Genomic DNA, 16,920 nt, shown 5'->3' with positions numbered 1-16,920 from the left:
CTCAGTCCCCCGCTGTGGAAGGCCTGAGGTCCCCACTTTCTTGCTGGCCGTCATGGGGGCGGTGGCCCTCGCGGGCTCTAGAGGCCGCCCATTGTTCCCTGCCCGCGGCCCAGTCTACACGGTCAGCGCGCCTCCCATCAGGGCTGGACAAACGTGATGATCCTGACAGCCTGTGCGCCAGCCCGTGAGCGCAGGAACGGCCCAGGACGCAAGCCTGGAGGTCGCCTCCTGCGCATCCCCTGCCCTCCTCCACCTAAATGCCAGATGCTCCTCCTCCAATTTTTTTTTTTAAAGATTTACTTACTCATGACAGACACACAGAGAGAAGGGCAGAGACACAGGCAGAGGGAGAAGCAGGCTCCCTGCAGGGAGTCCAACGTGTGTTTCGATCCTGGGTCCCCAGGATCACACCCCGGGCCGAAGGTGGTGCCAGACCGCTGGGCCATCGGGGCTGCCCTGCTCCTCCGATCCTGACTCTCTTCCCAGCATGAGGACAGCTTTCCCCTAGGAGGGCAGTTCTTCCTGCTGTGGTTGGACCTTGGCCATCAGAGCCAAGGGGCCGCACTTCCCATCTCCGGGTATCCCCTCCTCACGCATAGACAGGACCTGCTCTTAGTTTCCTTCTCTGCAACCTTCCATGGCTCCCCAGGGCCCACAGGGTCAGGCCCAGGCCACCCTTGGTGGTCGGCCTCCCCGAACGACACCCCTGCTCCCTCTCTGCCCTGTCTGTGCAGAGCCCACGAAGGCCCATGGGTCTCCTCTCTTGCCTCCAGCAGCGGCCACCGCTCTTTGTCAGGTGTCTTCCCCACACAGCCTGGTGCAAACCTGGCATCTGCACAAGGATGGGCCCGAAGCCCATGCTCCTTGGCAGGAAGCCACTAGAAAGTGGGCCGTGCAGCAGGCTCTCCTGGGGTTCTCGTTAAAACACACACTCCCGCCCGCAGGACCCCTGGGCTCTGGTGAATCAGAAGCCCCAGGAAACAGGTGTCTCAGATAAGCCCCAGATGGTCCTGACACTCTCAGGTGCAGAACTGCAGCTGCCTGGGGGAGGGGCAGGGCGGCAGCGGCCCATGGGGGTGGCCCTGGGGATTCAGGAGCCGACAGCCCGGCGGAGTTCAGGCCTGGCGGGGACGTGACCGCTTATACTTGGCTCATTGGTCACCGGGGCGGCGGTCACTCTAGCCAAGCCCCAGAGGCCACTGCTGGCCGGGGTGGGGGTGGGTGGGGTGGTGACCTAGGCCCCGCATCAGGGGGACGCCCTCATTTTACTCCCCAAGTAACAGGAGGGCTGGGAGCGGCGCGGCTTGCATGCCCTGAGCAGCCGCTGGACACGGGGCCTGTGGTCCCTGCCCCTGGGGAAGCCTGAGCACGGTGCCAACTACGGGGCCCCGGGGGAGAGAGGGAGGGAGGGAAGGGAGAGGAGGGGAGGGGGAGGGGGGAGAAACGGAGGAGGGAGGGAAGGGGGAGGGGAGGGAGGGGGAGGGGGCGTGCAGGCCCGCCGCTCCGGCATTCCAGTGCCCCCACCCGCGACCTGCAGCCCGGGGCCGCGATGCCCTCCAGCGGCCCCTGCGCGGGGATGGGGGTGCCCGAGACACCCACCGCTGCTTGACCCCTAGGCGCCCACCGGGGCAGCGGACTGACCTCGGAAGGCGCCCCCCCACACACACCTGGGGTTCGGGCGACGAGGCGGGCCCGACGGGGAGACGCCCGGCGGACCGGGAGGGGCCGCGGTTCGCTCCGCCCGCCGTCCGCTCTCCTCCCCTCCCTTATGCGCCCGCGGCCCCGGCGGCCCGCCCCCGGGTTAGGGAGCGTCAGCACTTGTGGTCCCGTCGGTCCGGCGGGCGCTCGGCCTCCTGTGCCGGGTCGACTCATTGGGCGGCTTCGCCGGGCGCCCCGCCCCGGGCCCGCAGCTGGCCAATCGCAAGGGGTTTCACAGGCCGCCGTGCTCCGGGGACCGTCACCGCGCTGCGACGCTTCGGGGATCCTTAGGCCTCAGTGGGCTTTTCTCCCCCGGCCCCTGATCCCAGCCCCAAGGAGACCTCCGGGGCCCGTGCGCGGGCAGCTGCCCGCGCGGCATCCGGGGGGCCCTCGGCGGTCTCGGCCTCCGCCGGCCCCCGCTGCCCGCCGGCGTGTCCTCGGGTGGACGCGCGCGTCGCGAGGGGGAGTTTGCAGACGCTCCCTCCGGTCGGGGACGCGGCTCCTTTAAGGGCGCAGGTGTCCGCGGCGCCGCCCGACGGGAAAGCCTCCGCCGACCCAGGCTCCGGAGCCGCACCCGGGGCGGGGGCGCGCGGCGGCAGGGCGCGGGCGGCGGGCGGCGCGCGGCGGGCGGGGCGGCGCGGGGCGCGGGAAGGCGGCGGCGGCGCGCGGGGCAGGCGCGCGGCGGGCAGCCCCCGTAGGCCCCGCCCCGCCCCGCCCGCCGGGGGTCCTCGGAGCGCTCGGGCTGCGCGCGGAGCGGGCTCGGGAGGGAAGTCCCGAGACAAAGGGAGCGCCGCCGCCGCCGCCGCCGCCGCCTCGTCCGCCTCGCTCGCCGGGCCGCGGCCGCCCGAGGTGAGCGCGGGGGCGCGGGCGGGCGGCGGGGGGCGCGGGCGGGGGCCGGCCTCGGGGCGCGGGGCCTCCGCCGCCGTCGGGCCCGGCCGGGCGCCTCCCCCAGCCCCGGCCCGCCCCGCGCCCCCCCCGCCCGGAGCCGGGCCGCCTCAGTCCGCGGCGTGCGCCCCCCCCCGCCCCGGGGTCGCGGCCCGCCGGCCCCTCGAGCCCCGCGCGCGCCCGGCCGGGAGCGCGGAGAACGGCCCCCCGGCGCGTGCCCGGCGCGGCCCCGGAGCTGCGGCCGCGGTTGACAGGGATGCGAGCCCGCCCGCCGCCGCTGCCGCCCGCGGGATCCGTTTCCGGGGTCACGGCCCGCCCGCCGGCCGCGGAGCTCGTGCGCGGGGCCCCGACGCGCCAGGCGCCCCCCGCCCCGAGCCCCGCGGGGTCTCCCGGGGCCGAGCGCAGGGGGCCGGGCCTGCACCTGCTGGGGCCGGGGCGCCTGCGGACCCCGGGGCCCGCGGAGGAGTCGGCAGCCCCGGCCCCGCGGACCCCAGCTTGCTCCTGCTTTGCTTACGGGGTGCGGGGCGCCGGGCGGTCGGAGCCTGGGGAGCCCCGAGGTCAGGGACCCGGCCTCCGAGTCGGCGCCCGGGGTCCCGGGAGCTGTCGGGGGGCGGGCGGCCAGGTAGGTGCCTCTGCCGGGTGCAGCAGGTCCCCCCCTCGGGGAGCGCCGCCCAGGACGGCCCGGGCGGGGCTCCCACTCGCAGCGTGTCTGCGTCCCGCACAGGCCCGAGGGGTCGCAGTGCTGCGCCCATTTCACAGATGAGACCGAAACCGTCCGGACGGGAGATGAGTGCCTAGCCCAAACCCCGGCAGCCAGGGCAGCCAGGAAGCGGCTCTGAGGTCTGTACCCTCAGGTCGCGGAGCACAGCGCCAGGGGAGTTCACCGAGAGTCCACGCCGCTGCGGGAACCCTGGCGGGAGGTGGCTGTGCCTGGAGGGCCCGCTCCCGTCCTCGGGCTGTCTCCCCGGCCTGGGGATGGGTCGTCCCATCTCCCGGCGTCTGGCTCGCACCTAACCACCCCCCTGAGTGCCTCTCTGTGAGCTTGTCCCGGGGAGATGTGGTCTTAAGTGGGATTCTGAATGAGAGGTTGCCTGCTGTGGTTGAAATGTAGCAAACTGGAGGCTGGTGGGAGTGGGAGCATGTCTGAGCCCAGGTGTGTGCTGGGGACAGGGCAGCTGTGCACCTGTGGCTCTTTGTCCCGCCGGCAGAAACCCACCCCGGTCTGGCCCAGCAGCACCCCCGCGGCAGGAGCTCTCCTGCGACCACCCCTCCTGACTTCCCCCAACCTGGGACACCCTCACACAGGCCCTGGGGCAGGGCCTCCATGGGCGGTCCTGTCCAGTCTTCAGGGCAGAAGAGGTGGCAGGGTTGTGCCACGGGTACGCTTGCAGACGGCGCTCAGGACGGCCTGGCCTGGCCTGGCAGGGCCTGCCCCCAGCCCCCACAGAGCGCCCCGTGTTGGGGAGCTCCGGCCTGGGGCTTCAGAAACCTGTTTAGATGCCTGGCAGAGCTTAGGCTCACCGGGGACCTTGCATCTCAACTACAGAACTGCTTACCAGGCTGCTTGTCTTTGGTCGCTGAGGCTCCGTGTTGGTTAATTCAGCAGAAGGTTCCTGCCAACTTGCACTGTCTGCTTCCCCGGGGGGGTGAAGGGGGTGCTCCGGTGATCATGCTGTGTGCGCCAGGGAGCTCGGGGGCAGGAGTGTTTTGTGCCCTCGAACCTCCTGCAGGGAAGGGCATTTCCACTGACCCAAGGCTTGGGGTTGGCTCAGATTCCACGGAGAAGGACCAGTGGAAATGAAGGTTTTGAGAAACTTGTAGAAGTAAAGCATCTTCCGGCATCGGGGTCCCTGCCCGCTTCTAACCAGAGAACACTTGGGAGGCAGACTGGCCTACGCTCCTGCAAGCCCTAATCCTCCTCCTCAGGATCAGCGCTCGCCCTTGTTGCACTGCTGGGCCCCCGCCTCTGGCCCAAACAAATATTCCAGACGAGTGTGCTGTCCTGTGAAGGAGATCTGGGCAGGGGTGCACCTTGCTGGTCCCAAACTCCCCCTGGCAGGTGTTCCTGGCGGCCAGGTCCGTACACGGATGGGGACGAAGGGGGCAGACTAGGATTCTGGGATCATGTGGTGAATTGCAGTTCTGTTCTGGGTCAGCATGCTGTTGTCTATATCGAACGTAGTCTTGAGGTCAGTTAAGATCAGAACCTCGTACAAGGTGTGCTCTGGCGTCACGGTGCCAAAAGCTGCAGGCGGCAGCCCCGGGCGGGGGGGTGTCGTCATCATGTCATGCTTTCTGAATGGAGGGCTGTGATTTTTGACTTTTTGTTTTTCTTATAAGCTAAGTACATGGTTTTTAAAACGGGACCCCATCTAGTTGGTCTGGCGGTTTGTCATAACTCAGCCAGCTTCCTGAGACCTGGTCTCTTGCATGACACCAGGGACTACAGTCGTGTTCTGCAGTGGTGATTCCCAGACCCTTCCTCCTACTTGGCTTACTTCTTGGGAAGAGAATTGACCGAGAGCCTCCCAGACCCCAGGCACTAGGTCTCGCCCAGAGTTCTGACGTAAGGCCACAGGGGTCTGGGACGTGCATTTTTGACAGGCACACAGGGCCACACCTGGAGAGCCAGAGATAGCAAGGTCCAGGGCCTGTGTCCGCTGAGCTGTTGGTCTCACCCCTGCTGCATGACGGTGTGGGCTCTGGGCAGGGGACTGTGCTGCTCAGGGACCGGGAGGGGGGTGGCTGGGGTGGGGGGTAGGTGTTGGGGCAGAGAGCATGATATGGATTGGACTGCTGAGGGGCAGTTGAGGGTGTGTGAGCTGGGTTTGAGTTGAGGCTCCACACTTAGCCAGGGCCCTACCTTCTGGTCGTTCCCAGGTCTGTCGAGCCTGGTGGGGAAGCAGGGGTGTAGGTGAACCTGAGCCCAGGAACATGGCTGGGAGGTGGTTCTCCTGAACCCAACTGAAAACCCTGGTAGTTGTGGAGAACCCCGCATTGTACTCAGGAGCGTGGGTTGTTGGACCTTTAACCCCATAAGAGCAGAGCAGAGACTTGTTGCCAGGTGTCCATGAAGCCTGCCTGAAGGGTTGGGGCAGGCTGCTGTCATCCCCTTCTAGGAGACACCCTCTTTGTCTTGTTAAAGCCTTGTTTATGGTAAATGTTGGATTCTAGGAGTCCTCGATGTTTCCATGGACTTTGAAGAGCAGCAAACAGACTCAGGGCAAGATTCTCCCAGGGCAGGAGGGAGCCAAGGGCAGCTGGGGGCGCCCCAGCCTGTTCTTTGCTGGGTGAGCGGCAGCCCAGAGAGTCTGTTCCACCTGCAGGCTGCGCACAGGTGTGCTCAGCGGGCGCCAGGCCACTGGTGGGAACAGCCAGAGGCACCAGGCCTTGGGGGCTCGGAGCTGCCGTCTCCCACAGCCAGCACGCTCCCAGGACAGGTGGACGCTGGGCAGGCTGTGGGCTGGCCACTCACCTCCTGCTGACTCCCTGAGTAAATGGGAGATAGGCCTTGATCCATTTGTTGTTTGTGGGGCGGCTGTGGATCTGGGGGCAGGGGGTGGCTGTGGGATGGGTAAGTGGAGACGGCAGTGGGTAGCGCCTGGGGCCCTGGTGAGAGGTGGGTCTCTTGGGTGCTGGGGGCTGGGTGCTGTCCAGGGACTTGCGCATGATGCGGTGTGAACTGATGTCCGCCCTGGGGCACCTTTGTACTCCATTGCTTTCAAGAATAAGTGTGGTTTGGGCAGCCCCAGTGGCCCAGCAGTTTGGCGCCACCTTCAGCCCAGGGTGTGATCCTGGAGACCCGGGGTCGAGTCCTGCGTCGGGCTCCCTGCGTGGAGCCTGCTTCTCCCGCTGCCTGTGTCTCTGTCTCTCTCTCTCTGTGTCATGAATAAATAAATAAAAATCTTAAAAAAAAAAAAAAAAAAGAATAAGGGTGGTTCTCCTGACCAGACAAGAACCTAGATTCTGAGCCGCGGGCCTAATGCCCCCCACCTCGGCACTGGCAAGGGGGACAGGTGTGCAGGCGTCTGCCGGGAGTGCTTGGCCAGGCCTTTCTGTGCAGCACTGGACAGTTGTGTAGCCCCAGGCCTGTGCCTTCACCTCCCTGCACCTCGGGGTCACTGGGAAATGGAGACCACAGTGGGGGCCCTGGGAGGGGGGAGGCCGGGTCAGCCCCGTGGGGCCCCCAGGTGGGGTGGCTCGCTGAGAGCACGGTGCATGTGCAGCAAGCTGTGAGAGCAGAGGGGCCGGAGGAGCCTGAGGCCGACCCTTGCTAACCACACGCCCTGCCTGGTCTCTTCCAGGGACTTTGAACATGTCGGGGATCGCTCTCAGCAGACTCGCCCAGGAGAGGAAAGCCTGGAGAAAGGACCACCCGTTTGTAAGGAAAGCTTTATTTCTGCACACAGCAGAGTGGATCCGTTTCTCCTGACGGAAACCGGGACGTCCCCGTCCAGCCCGGGCCTGTCACGTGCTCTGTGCGGAGGGCCCGTGGGGGGTCATGGGATGGTTCTGCGAGTGGGTGAGACGAGATGCCGCGGCGCTGATGTGCTTGTGTGGTTGTTTTCTCTCAGGGCTTTGTGGCTGTCCCGACAAAGAATCCCGACGGCACGATGAACCTCATGAACTGGGAGTGTGCCATTCCAGGGAAGAAAGGGGTAAGAGGTGCTGCTCCTCGGCTAGCCCCGTGTGTGGGCCCCATGCCCTCTTGGAGGAGTGGGGAGGAGGCCAAGGTGACATGTGACACACACAGCCCCCCAGGGCAGCTGTAATTCAGAAAGCAGGAGCTGGGCTGAGGAAGGGGGTTGCTGGGCACCCCCACCAAGCCTGGGGGGCAGACCTGCTGCATCTCTGGGGCAAGAGGAGCCTTGAGGGCCTTCGCATTTTCCTTCAGGATCAGCCTCGTGATGCTGGGTCCTGGTGGTCTTTGAGCCCAGGGCGGCTGCTGGCCCTCAGGTGTGGAAGTCCCACGTGGGCCCCCTGGGAAAGCCGTGTGCGGCCTACGTGTGCCAGGCCGGTTAGGATGGGCGTGCTTGAAGCATTTGGAAGTGAGGATCTCCAGCAACCCCACATCTGGCTCTTCCCGGGAAACCCTGAAAGAGAGAGGAGGCCCCTAAGGGGTCCCCATTAGGTCCGACACCTCATCGCTTCTGTTTCTTCCTCCCATGGTTCACGATGACCGTCCCAGGAGCTCAGCCTTGGTGGTTCCCAACAGTCAGTCTCCTTTCTTTCTGCTAAGCCAATGGGATTAGGACATGGCTTTGTCTGCAAGATGATGTGCTTTGGGTTCTCCGACCTTTGAGCGCCCAGCCTGCACCTCTGCTTTTGCTAAGACCATTCCTGGCCCCTCATCTGAGGCCAGGGCAGGCACAGTGTGGCCATCTCCCTCCCAGAGGAGGCTGGGGAGGGTCATGGAGCTGGAGTGGGGGGCCTCGAGGCAGCTGCTCAAGTAAAGATCCCAATCCCTCATCCTGGGGTCACCAGGGACAGCCTGCCAGGCCTTGCCTGTCTTCCCAGAAGTCCAGCTCCAGCCCTGCTCCTCTCTGGGGAGGGCTCTTCCCAGGGCCCCTTGGGGCCCACGGAAGCACCGACAGTCCTGTCACGGGGACAGCTGATCTTTGGGCCAGTGTAGGAGCCCACCTCCCTGTGGGGGCAGTGCTGGGGGACCTGCTACAGAAGCCAGCTGCTCCTGGGCTCGGCCCACCACAGAGGCCAGCAGCACACCTAACTACAGCTTTGCTTCCCAACAGACTCCCTGGGAAGGAGGCTTGTTTAAACTACGGATGCTTTTCAAAGACGATTATCCATCCTCACCCCCAAAATGTAAGTAGAGTGAAGTCCAGCGGAGATCGGAAGTCCCATGTTCCCTGGGGGCATTTCCAGGGGCACTCATCCTCGAAGCCGGCTGTGGATCTGAACCCGTTCCTAGCGCCCAGTGCTGGGAGCTGCACGTAATGGGCCTAGTCACAGGCCCTGGCTGTGATGCCCTGGACAGCTCCCGGGCGCTTCCTGGGGAGGAGGTGCCACCACCCCCACCCCAGCCCGGGCAGGGATGGGCATGCAGAAGGACCGCGGTGCAGAGCCTCGCCTCTCACAGCCTCCTTTCCCTCCCCCGCTGGTGCTCCACCTGTAGGTGACAGTTTCCTATCTGGCTTGTGGCCGCAGGCGCCCCCGGACAGATAGCACACCAAAGCGGCCAGAGAAGGCTGCGCTTAGAGCACCAGAGTGCAGTTAGCAAAACTCGGGGCCAGGCGGGCACTGAGTCCCTCCGGTCTCGTAGCTGCAGATCCACAAACCCTGCCCACAGTTGGTTAATTCAGTGAGCTAATGTGCGTGTGTGTGTGTGTGTGTGTGTGTGTGTGTGTGTGTGTAGATGCGTCCGGCATGGTCCATGGCCGGACAAGGCCATGTGTAAATGTTTACACTGGGGTTACTAATTCAGAAGGTAGGCGTACATTTTCCATTATAAGGGTATTTACCAGAAGAATTTTAAAAATTAATGATTAGCTGGGTAACCACGGTGATAGGCGCTTTCATTTCGGGTGGTTCTTTGCTGTTTGAGTAGTTTTTGCCACTTGGCAGGTGTTACTTTAAATAATTGCTTTAATTAAGAAATGAGACAAGTTAGAGTTGCTTTTCTCACTTTTGTGCCACATGATGCTGGAATTCCAAGCAAATGCAATAAGGAAGAAGAAAATCCCCACAGAAGAGCAGGAAAGGGACAGTGTGCAGACGTGCTTTATGACACCCGTCTGTGAAGGTTGTGGGCCAAAGGATGAACATGTGAGAACCTGTTTTCATAAAGTAGCAACAAATGAAACTGTTGAAACCAGACTGTTTACAGTAGCATTAAATACTGTGGAATAAATGCAACCAGAGGCTCAGGGCCTCCAGACTGCAAACTCCAGAGCCCCACTGAGAGGAGCCAAGGATGGCGCCAGTGACCCACCACCTGGCCCCCGTGACAGGCCGGAACCGAGGCTGTGAAGATGTCCGTCCTCTCCAAGCCAGTCTACGGAGCGTCTGGGGACCCAGTGAGAATGCAGGCACGTTTCTGTGGAACTTGCCTTGCACACCCTAACGTGTAGGAGTGCAGAGTGCCCAGAGGCCCTTGGGGTGCCCAGGGTGCTTGGGAGGCCAGGGCGGAGGCTCGTTAGTAGAGGGCACCCAGCCCCATTAGCATGACAGGCAGGATGGGAGCCGGGCAGCCTGGGCGCAGGGACATGGTGATTGAGACATGGGCCTGCAGAGCAGAGTCCACACACGCCATGTGTACAGGGGCTCAGTTCTTGACCAAAGTAACAAGAGGCGGGAGGGTGGGCCAGTGAGGGGCCTGGGTCCACGGGGTATCCTAGCAGAAGACGGGAATTCCCCTTCCTCCCCAGACAGCCTTCCAGATGGACCTTGATGCCCAACAGGCAGAGCTGTGCAGTTCTTAGAGGAAGACCCGGGCGGGCGGCCTCTCCATCGCTTGGGTAGACCCAACCCGTGAAGGAGACAAGGGCGCCCCTGCAGGTGGAAAGCCGGTCAGTGGGCCTTGCCTCCACCAGAAGACCCCAGTGGGAGTGAGGAGGGGAGAAGTGTGTAGGTTCATCGGCACTTTCCTCAACACACAAAGGGCATCTGCGAATCAGAAAAGGCAGTGGCCATCGCATCAGCAGGCCCTGCCCAAGAGGCCCTCCACCCCTCAGGCCCACTCGCAGAGCAGAGGCTGCCCGCCTTGCTCCCCACATGCTGCAAGCCACAGCCAGCCGGGGGGCCTCTAGACACTGTGCCTCTTGAATATTTCCTCTGGAAAGCCACCTGCCGTGTCCACAGAGGCTGAACTTGGGGCGGCCCCGTATGCAGCAAGCAGGGCTGGAGGCAGCCGAGCGCCCGTGAACACGCCAGGGGCTGGACCATGGGAGACGGTCCCAGCAGCCAGAGGGCTGACATGCGCAACATGGCCAGTCTCCCAGATAGAGCGGTCAGGGCCGGGTTCCTTGTGGAAGTCGGCAGCGGCCCCTGTGACAGGAAGGGACTCCGAGCAGAGCAAGCCAGCAGGACCCGAAGTCGGGATCAAGGCTTTGGGGGAGGCCGCTGCGCCTTCCTAGATGAGAAGGAAGGCCGACCACTCATTTAATGAAGGACTTGTCCTCACCCAGAAGTGCGATTAGAGACACGGAAAGGGTGCACAGAGTGGGAGAAGGTCCCTTCGAGACGTGCAGCTGACGGCCTGTGTCCAGAACGTGCGTGGTGCTCCTGTGAGCCCAGAGACGGCCTGGGACAAAGACGGACGAGAGACTCGCACAGGAATTTCGAGTAGACCGTGCGTCGCAGTGAACAGGGATGCTTCCCCTGGAGTCGCCGGGTGGCTCTGCTCCGGGACCGCCGGCACCGGGCAGCTCCTCCTCGGGTCTGACGTGCGCACACCAGCAACTCTCAGGGACCTGTCACGGTGCTGTCTGTGGTCACTCGTGTCCCTCCGGCGTGGCGGTCGGTGGGCTGGGGGGCCCCGGCGAGCTGGGGGTGGGTGGCCGCCACCTGCCGCAGCACGCGTGACCGTGAGAGCTAGCTCTGCCCACACGACCAGAGCCCTCGATGGGTGCAGCGCGTACTGGGGGGGTGTTAACAGATGTGTCTGTCACTGGGGATTCGTCAGGCTTCTCTTGAGCCGTTGGACCTTTCTGGGGGTAATTGGCATTTACAGTAAAGGGGGGGTGCCCTGAAACGTCAGCTGCAGGTAACAGTCCCAGGGGGGCTCGAGGCAATTTTCTTGCTCTTTTATGTTTCATAATTTCTTACATGTGTTCTTTTTTTATTTTTTATTTTTTTACTTTCATGCTTTAAAAGAAAAAATGTGGAGTGGGGTGCTTGGGGTCCTACAGGCCTCTCTGAAGCAGAATGATCTGCTCTGAAAATGGCCACTTGTTTGGGGGCCTCAGGGTTCCTGCCCTCAGTTGTACCCCAGGACTGTCCTCACCAGCCGCGGCCCCTCTCCACCTCCTGTATCTGTCCTGGCTTGGGGAGGGGTGTGGAGCAGTGGGGGCGGCCAGGGGTGGGGCCCTCCGGGGCAGGGGAGCGGCCATCATCCTGCCGGACAGCAGCTGCCACCAGAAACGCATTTGCTTCCTCCCTGTGGTCCAGGTAAATTTGAGCCACCGCTGTTTCACCCGAACGTGTACCCTTCGGGCACAGTGTGCCTGTCCATCCTCGAGGAGGACAAGGACTGGAGGCCAGCCATCACGATTAAGCAGGTAGGGCGCCAGGGTGCGCGGGGCCAGACGACTGTGGTCTCGCTGCAAAGCCGAGGCCGACGTCCTGGGACAGTTTGCCTTTCAAACCCCTGAGCTCCATGTTTTGTCTCACACAGATCTTGTTAGGAATACAGGAACTTCTAAATGAACCAAATATCCAGGACCCAGCTCAAGCAGAGGCCTACACGATTTACTGGTTAGTAGTGGTCTGGCCCCCTCGCTGTGGCCGCTCTGGTTTGCACACACTTCCTGGGAGTCCCGTCTGGGTTGCCCATGAGAAGGATAGCGGCAGGCAGGCTGTGAGTTGGGCAGCAGTCCCTGTCGCCCCTGGCAGCCTGCGAGGGTGGCTCTGAGACACGGGCTGTGACCGGGACACTGAGTGAGGTGGTCAAGGAAGCATCTGAGGGCAGGACGCAAACAAGCAGGCCCTGGGGAGGCAGCAGGAGCTGCATGTGCAAAGGGCCTGTGGTGGGCAGGAACGGGTGACCAGGGCTGGTATGGCCACAGTGCTGTTGGGTAGGGGGTGCTCAGGAGGTGGCAGTCAGGTGATGTGGGCTCCTGTTGGCCACTTTGTCCCTGATGAGCTATGGCCAGGGAAGCCATCAGCCTCGGTGAAGCCCAGTCCAGCTCCGAGGGAAAGCCCCCAGGTGTGGGCGCCAAAGGAGGTGTGTCCAGTAGCATGGCTCCCCAGGGGCCCCAGACCTCCCACGGGGCCTCCTGGCTTGTTCTGGTCACCCAGCGGCTGGGATGTCCCACCAGGTGCCAGGCCATCACGCCTGTCCCAGTCCTTCCCTGCGTGGCACTGTGGTGCCCACCATCTGCGCTGAGGGACGAGGGTCTGGTGCGGCTCCCAGGGAGCAACAGGGTTGAACCCAGCATGGGGGGCCTGGCCAGGTCAGCCGCAGGGACAGCCTGGCCCCGCGCCGAGGCCTTGTGGTGGGGGGTCCTGGGTCCCCTGGCCGTGCCAGCCGGCCTCCTGGGCTGGGCTGGGTGGGGGACCCACTTCTGCACGGCGGGGCCAGCATCCGGGGGTTGGGGAGGCTGGATGGGGCCTGTTCCTTCCAGGGGACGGGTCTGGAATCCGCGGTGCCGAGGGTCAAAGTCGGGTGGAGACTGTTCTATAGCCGCCGTGGACAGTGGCCGGCCGCCCATCCAGGGGCCATCGGAGGGAGGGCGGGGCTGCAGGAGATGCATTTCCCACGAGAAGGGGCTTCAGGGCCTTAGGCCCAGCCTGGTGTTGGCCCCGGGCAGCAGGACCCTGCCAAGCAGGCCCGAGGCCCGTGTCCCCAGTGGGCCCCGCTGGAGGCCACGTGTCCCCTTGGCCCCTGAGCACCGGCAACTCCCAGGATCATGGCCTGCTGTCCCCCGAGCTGGGCACTGACCTCTGCCTCTGGGTGTCCAGGGCCACTCAGGACTCGCCGCCTTTCCTCGACCAGCCACGTGGCCTTCGCAGAGCTGGCTTGCCTTGGCTTGTGCCTTGTCGCAGGAGTGATGTTTGCGGTGGCTGGGGGTGGCCACGGGCGCCCAGGGCTCACTGTCGAGTCGCAGCGGGTCCACTGGGTGTCTTCACGCACCCGGGCTCCTCGTTCCCACGGTTTCTCCTGCCAGCACCCCTCTGAGAACACGCTGGAGCGCTTCTGCCCTGGGACCTCAGGGCCAGGCCCCAGCCACTGGCTGAGCAGGGAGCCAGCAGTGTGTCCCGGGGCCTGGACGCCTCCAGTGTCCGTGGCCCGAGCAGGTGGCTGGCTCTCGTGGCGCCGGCACTGGCGCCTGTGCACGCCCAGGGCTGGGCACGGGGGCCCCGGAGCAGCGCCCTGCGAGGCGTGCGTGTAGGGAGCACGGCTCGGTGGGACCCCTAGCTCCCTGGGGAGGGGCACCCCATGCCCCCAGGTGGGTGCCCCCCCAGGCACAGCCTGCTCCTGAGCCCTGGGCCCCGTGCGCCTGTGGCCGACCAGTGCCCAGCCATCTGGGTTTTCTTTCCGGAACAATGGCCGCGGCTTCCCACGTAGCCGCTGGTCCCCCCCCCCCCCCGCCCCCCCCGGCCTTCCTGACCCGAGGCCACCCTCTGAGACCGCTGTGCACCCCGACACGCCGTGGGCACCCCCAGACCCCCTCGGGGGCTGCACCCGCTGACCTGTCTCTCTCGACCTCCTTCCTCAGCCAAAACAGAGTGGAGTATGAGAAGAGGGTTCGAGCACAAGCCAAGAAGTTCGCACCTTCATAAGTGGCAACCGCGCGGCAGCGTAAGAAGGAAGGGATTGGTTTGGCAAGAACTTGTTTACAACATTTTTGCAAATCTAACGTTGCTCTGTCCAATTACTAGTCACCTGGGAGGGTGGGCGGGCGCCATGTTCCATTTCCGCCACTGGCACGCAGTCCGCGACTTGCTGAGCTGCCCGGTTTTTCATACAGGGTCTCTTCCTTCAGTCTTTTGTATTTTTGATTGTTATGTAAAACTTGCTTTTATTTTAATATTGATGTCAGTATTTCAACTGCTGTAAAATTATAAACTTTTATACTTCGATGAGCCCCGAGGAGCTAGTTTCCTTTGCTCGCGGATGCAGGCATGCTTCCCACCCACGTGCAGAGCTGCGCAGCCCCCGCCGGCCCCTCCCGCCTCGCTCCCGCAGACCCCGGGTTGTGTTGCTTATGAGCCTCAGATCCAAAGGCAGCCGGCGTCTCGTTTCCGCATCACTTCCTTTGTGTTTATATGGCGTTTTGTCTGTGTTGCTGTTTAGAGTAAATAAACTGTTTATATAAAGGTTTTTGTTGCATTATCGTCATTAAGAGCGTGAGGAGGTGGCATCTCGGTGCCTGGTCCCCCGCGGCTGCAGGCCCGTGGAGCACAGCTCGCTGCCGTGCCCCACGGTGCCCGGACCCACGTGGCGCTCCGCCGGGGCCTCTGTAAATAGTGCTGTAGCGAGGTCGGCCACCCGTGTCCAGCGCCGGCCCCCCAGCCCGGGCCTTCGGGCTGCGCACAGAGCCCCTGCGGTCAGGTTGCACCTGGCATCGGAGCCTCCTAAGCTGGCACGGGCCGGACCAGCCCGGGGAGGACCGTGCGCAGGCGGCTCCCCTGGCTCCTGGGGCGGCCGGATCCTGCCTCGGGGCCTGCAGCTGCCCTGGGCGCGGGGGGCCCAGCACCCGGATGCCTGGAGGCCCATCTCAGGCCACCATGCACAGGCGCTTTCGAGGACTCTTTGCCCGGGCCGCCGGCGGGGCTGTGCTCCTCGGAAAGCACCCCGAAACCTGAGCCCACTGCACAGCTTCCCGGAGTCGACGCCAGCCTGGTGGGAAATGCACCTGGGTCCCCTCAGCCTCGGGCGCGGCGCGGGCCCGACTCGGAGACAGAGACAGGGACAAGCCGCAGGGGCTGGGCCTGCCCCCGCCCATCACCGCGGGCAGCCCCCTCCCCGGGCGGGAAGGGCCCCTGGACGCAGCCCGGCGGCAGGACGGCGGTGGACGTGGCAGTGGACGTGGAGGCGGCCCCCGCGGCGCCTCAGCCACAGGACCTGCGGGGCCCGGAGCTTCCAGTGCCTTTTGCTCACCCGCTCGGCTGCATGTTTAGCTGAGCTGAACGTTTGGTGACGGCGATTTGTTTCTGCCGCAGAGGGCCTTCCGGGGACTCCTGGCTTGTGTGTTTGCAGCCTCTCCCAGAATGTCTTATTTTGTAACAACTGAGCTACACATAGTAACAGCTGCACATGTATATGGGTAATATATATGGAAATTCAATATATTTTCTAGTTAAAGCATTCTAAAGTAATCGATGTTTCTAGCAAATTGTCATGATTTCGACTAACGAAACGTCCATTTGTGCCACAGTCCTTGGCTTGACAAAGATGTGACTCTTGTAACAGGAGTATGGGAAGTGCCATCCCGTGTGGTGTGCGGGAAGAGAGTGTGTTCCCAGCATGAGGCGCCTGATGGTTAGGAAGGAGTTGTGGGCAGTACATTAACCACTGTATCTAAGAATTCTCTGATTAAAAACATTTCCACAAACTGCCGCCTGCAGGGTGTGTCTTTTTGCTGTCCGGCCCACCCCACGCAGGCCACCCCCCTGCTGTCAGACCCGCGGGGACCGGGGGGGGGGCAGGGGGGACCCTGCAGCAGGGTGGGATGCCCCCTGCAGTCCCCGGGGACCAGGCACACGCCAGTGCCACCGAGTCGGCCCCGGCATCACCCAGACCCGTGCTGCCCTTGACCCCTGGAAGGGGCCTCCTCGGGGGCGGACGACAAGGTTCTCGCAGCGCCGGGGTACAGGTGACTCCCCGGCTCGGGCCCTGATGGCGGGGCCTGGCTGCGGCTCGGGCCTGGCCCGGGGGCCCTGGGAGAGCCGGGCGCATGGCCGAGGGTCCCAGGAGCCCCCCGGCCCGCCCAAGCCCGAGCCACCCCCCACGCGTCCCCCGCAGGGCGCAGCCTCCGCAGCCCGGAGCCTCCATGTTGAGGTTGCCATGACGACGAGCTGCGGGTTGGAGGGCCAGGCGGAGCGCGGACCTGGGCCGGCTCGAACCGGTCTGAGCCTGCTCCAGCAGGGAGGGGCCTGGGAGATGCTGGTCCGCAGTCCGTCCCCAGCCGCCCCGGGGCTGAGTCTGGGGCGTCCCGTCGCTGTGGCCCCATCAGCGGGGCCCGGCTGGGCTTAGGCCGTGGGGCGGGAAGATGGCTGCGTCGCTGGGTCGCGTCCGGAGGGGCCTTGCTGGGAGGCGGCCCTGCACCCCTGCCCTGCACCCCGCCCGCAGCCCTGAAGCCCTGTGTGGCCCGGCTCCCCGCCCCCAGCCCCTACTTAAACCTCAACCCTACAGGGCCCCCCGGGCCTGAGGCCCAAGACCTCCCTGGCTCGGTGCAGGCTTCACCCGTGCAGGTGTTGGCGACAGGACCCCAGTGGGCTTCCTGGACATCGCCCCAGAAGCGAGCGTTTCAGGTGAGGGGCCAGAGCCCTCCCACCTGGCCACCCCTGCTGCGGGCGGAACCACCCAGGATGCCACAGGCAGCGGGACAGATTCCTGCAGCCCTGCCCTGGCAGGCGCCCTGGCCATGCCCCCTCTTCACACCTCTGACAGGTGCCCAGGTGCGGGGGGGGGGGGGGGGGGGGGGGGATGCTGAC

The 16,920-nt window shown here is 64.3% G+C and overlaps 1 protein-coding gene across 3 annotated transcripts; it reads left to right on the top strand.

Moving 5' to 3' along the window:
* Positions 1-2,415: 2,415 nt before the first annotated feature.
* UBE2I (ubiquitin conjugating enzyme E2 I) lies at positions 2,416-14,584 on the top strand. Of its 3 annotated transcripts, none has more exons than XM_038540854.1 (7): positions 2,416-2,547; positions 6,888-6,964; positions 7,158-7,241; positions 8,334-8,406; positions 11,710-11,819; positions 11,936-12,015; positions 13,980-14,584. In XM_038540854.1, the coding sequence occupies exons 2-7, from the start codon at positions 6,899-6,901 to the stop codon at positions 14,041-14,043; spliced, it is 477 nt and encodes a 158-aa protein (XP_038396782.1). In that variant the 5' UTR covers positions 2,416-2,547; positions 6,888-6,898; the 3' UTR covers positions 14,044-14,584. The 3 variants fall into 3 exon arrangements, with proteins under 3 accessions (XP_038396782.1, XP_038396784.1, XP_038396783.1); XM_038540856.1 differs by lacking the exon at positions 2,416-2,547 and adding an exon at positions 3,149-3,205; XM_038540855.1 differs by lacking the exon at positions 2,416-2,547 and adding an exon at positions 3,313-3,423.
* Positions 14,585-16,920: the final 2,336 nt, after the last annotated feature.

Source organism: Canis lupus, chromosome 6 (genome assembly GCF_011100685.1).
Source record: "Canis lupus familiaris isolate Mischka breed German Shepherd chromosome 6, alternate assembly UU_Cfam_GSD_1.0, whole genome shotgun sequence".
NCBI classification, from domain to species: domain Eukaryota; kingdom Metazoa; phylum Chordata; class Mammalia; order Carnivora; family Canidae; genus Canis; species Canis lupus.
Note: the sequence above shows the minus strand (reverse complement) of the source record. Positions and strands in the feature narration are given on the sequence as shown.